Raw genomic sequence first — 3,392 nt, 5'->3', positions numbered from 1 at the left:
AATTTAAATGCGTTTAGATGCATTGAAACTCTAATTATCATTTTTAATTATGACTTTGAAATAAATGATTACATTCTTAAATAAATTAAGGGTGAGACTCTGTGATCGTCGAGTTAACTTATTTAACCATTGAAAAATGTATAAAGGGAAACACTAAAAAAGCGAAACGAAAAGAAATTAATTTAACAAGAGAGGTTAAATTAGTTATAATGAAAATTATTAAATTATTTTGTTTAAAAATAACATAATATTTCACATAACATGAATAAATAAAAGCCTAACTTGATCCATTAGAGCTTAAGGCCATAAAGCAGATTGATAGTTGAAGAAGAAAACAACAGATTTGATTTCTCTCTTAACCCCGACCTTGATGATGGATGAAAAATAAAACTATAATTTTTTTTTTCTATGTACAGGATAGAAAGAACCAAATCGTTATTTATAATTATAGAAGTAGCCTCCCATCAAAGCTCACAAAGAGGTATATTTATCTTCTAAACCAAATAAAATTTTAGTTGATAACGTGTTTAGTTAAATGTGATATAACTATATTTATATAATTATAGACATGTTACTGAATAATATAAATAAAATTCATAAAAATGCTAATTTTTAATAAAAATATATTATAAATTGGTATTCAACTAAAAATGATAAATATTGATAAATTATATACGATTATTAAAAAAATATTAATGCAATGCTTTATATTTAAATTTAAGTTTAATTCATAAAAATGATAAATATATTAATACAATAGACATTAATATATATATAAGTTATATATATATATATAGAGAGAGAGAGAGAGAGAGATATGGAGGAAGAGGTAACGGGTGGTGGATGATGAAGGCAACGACGACGAATGATAGAGCAAGCGACGATGCGTTATTGAAAATATCTAAAAATTCTGTTAAACCAATTTATAAGTTTAGCAGCGATTAAACTCTTAAATTTTAACAAACGCATAACTAAATAAGTTATGTAGCTTATAAGATAAAAATAAGGCTTATAAACGATTAAACCAGTAAGTCAAACACCCACTTACCAATGTCCAAACGAGGGAAAAAACATCAAAGCTATTATTATCGTTACACACCCTTACCATAGTCGGAAAATCTATTATTATGTTAGATATTACGACAGAGGAGAAGAACTCTAGTTTCTAAAATTATTTAAATTTATTTTACTACTACATTAAATTTTTATAATTATCTAAATTTTATTTACAAAACTAAGTAACCTCCAACTTTCCATTACTATAAAAAAAAAAAAAACATATAAATGCAATGGAGAGATAAGGAGAGTGTTGTAGATAAGTTGGAATTATCAGTAATATCTTAAACTTGTTAGGTATATTCAGAATTTTTAAAATGGGTAAAATATATTTACAAATAATTTAATTCACTACCATCTCTAATAAGATATTAATAATAATTTTGATATTAATAATTTTTAAATTATTACTCCGTTAATTAATCTATATATATGGGTCACCAGAGAACCATTTTAATCTCTGTTAATTAACGAGAGAGAGAGAGAGAGAGAGTTGTTGAAGAAACAAGAAGAAGATCATCGATCGATCAGCCATGGGTTCTTGGGTGAAGAAACAAGTTCTGGGAAAGGGCACGTTTGGCACTGTTAGTCTGGCAGTTCCTTGCTTCCCCAAGGACTCACTGCACATCCCTGCAATGGCGGTGAAGTCTGCGGATTTCAAGAACTCCTCATCGCTTCAGAAAGAAGCCAAGATCTTGTACGAACTGCGCGATTGCCCTGGAATCGTTCGCTGTTTTGGGGAAGATGTCAGTGTTGAGGACGGCAAGAGAGTGTACAACATGTTACTCGAGTTTGCTCCCGGAGGTTCCCTCAAGGATCTGATCAGACAAAGTGGAGGGCACTTGCCGGAATCTGACGTTGCGGAATACACTCGTACGATCCTCGAAGCCCTGAGCTACATGCATGGAAAAGGCTACGTTCATTGTGATATTAAACCGGGCAACATTCTTGTCTTCCCGTCTAAAGATGGCGGGAACAACGTGAAGATTGCGGATTTTGGGTCGTTGGCAAAGAGGAGTGACTGCGAGGTGAAAGGATGCCCGGGTACCCTTCTTTACCGATCGCCCGAATCGATTCTGTTTGGTTCGACCAAAGCCTCTGGGGATATCTGGTCTCTGGGGTGCACGGTAGTTGAGATGCTTACAGGAAAGTCAGTGTGGCCGACGGCAATATTCCAACTCAAGGGCGTCAGTGAGCTGCTACGTGAGATTGCGTTAGGGAAAAGACCGCCGAAGATCCCTCAGAACATGTCTGACGAAGGAAAAGATTTCTTGGGAAAGTGTCTGGTTAGGGATCCCAAGTTGAGATGGTCGGCCGACATGATTTTGAATCACCCTTTCCTCCAGCAGGTGAAGAAGTCTGCACGGTTACAAGATCAACAGATGAACAACAACAAGGCAATGCCATGTTTGGCACGTTCCAGTAACTGCGATGATATATGGATCCACGAAGAGTTGCAGGCTGCACTGTTCATATCAGGTTGGAGAAGATTCTACCAAAAGCAGAAGCGGCCGAGTTTGGTTGGAAGGACGCTTTCACATGCACAAGCTGCTGACAGAAAGAAGAAACTTTTTTGTACTAACTGCCTCCTAAGATTGAACATACTTGAATGGTTACCATCTTTATTTAAGGGCTCAATCACAAAGGGGGCTCAATCACAGAGGTGACTCCCATATATACCGCACAAATCAAAGCATGAAATGATTCCCATATAAAGATGAAGGAACTCCAAATTGATGGGAGGTAACTCATTACAAATAGTATTTATTCTTTCTTTCTTTTTATTTCAATTTTTATTGATTTTTAAAATGTTCTTGGGTTTCTCTCATATTTTTTATTTTCTTTTATCTTTCTTTCTAGGACTTGTTGCTTGCAGAAATTCAGTCCCTCCTCTCCCAAAAGGATTAGCCAAGAAACTTTCAGCTCCAAGGAAGTCCGCATAGGGGAGTATTGTTTGTCTTTTGCTCTTTTTTTATTTTTTAAATTTTAATATTTGTCATATTTTGCTTGATTGTTTGAAAATTAAACTATAATATCCTTAAATAGTGATTTTTTTTTAAAAAAAAATTATTTTCATATCTAGGCCGAATTCATGTTTCCTATTTAACTTTGGTCAATGCATAGTTAATTCAAGATTGAGAATTATTCTATTTGATTATTGATGCTAGATTTAGTAGTGTTAAGAAAAAGGAATTGATTATGCCGGATTATCATGATTGTTGAAATATATGCTTATTGACAAAACTCATGGGATTTTATGATTATGCATGATTGATTATGTGAGAATAATATTATGATTATTTCTCAAAATTAGGCCTAAACAGAGTTGAAGTAAA

At 33.5% G+C, this 3,392-nt stretch overlaps 1 protein-coding gene across 1 annotated transcript; it reads left to right on the top strand.

The window, feature by feature from the left end:
- Positions 1-1,589: 1,589 nt before the first annotated feature.
- LOC127788202 (mitogen-activated protein kinase kinase kinase 20-like) lies at positions 1,590-2,723 on the top strand. The gene has a single exon (XM_052316312.1). It carries the CDS (start codon positions 1,590-1,592, stop codon positions 2,721-2,723), a length of 1,134 nt encoding a protein of 377 aa, XP_052172272.1.
- The last annotated feature ends 669 nt before the right edge of the window (positions 2,724-3,392 follow it).

The sequence above is a fragment of the Diospyros lotus genome, chromosome 13, assembly GCF_014633365.1.
Source record: "Diospyros lotus cultivar Yz01 chromosome 13, ASM1463336v1, whole genome shotgun sequence".
Classification (NCBI taxonomy): Eukaryota; Viridiplantae; Streptophyta; class Magnoliopsida; order Ericales; family Ebenaceae; genus Diospyros; species Diospyros lotus.
Note: the sequence above shows the minus strand (reverse complement) of the source record. Positions and strands in the feature narration are given on the sequence as shown.

Bases quoted from the DNA above. Each gene is read 5' to 3' on its own strand.
- LOC127788202 (XM_052316312.1), top strand. From the start codon at position 1,590: ATGGGTTCTTGGGTGAAGAAACAAGTTCTGGGAAAGGGCACGTTTGGC.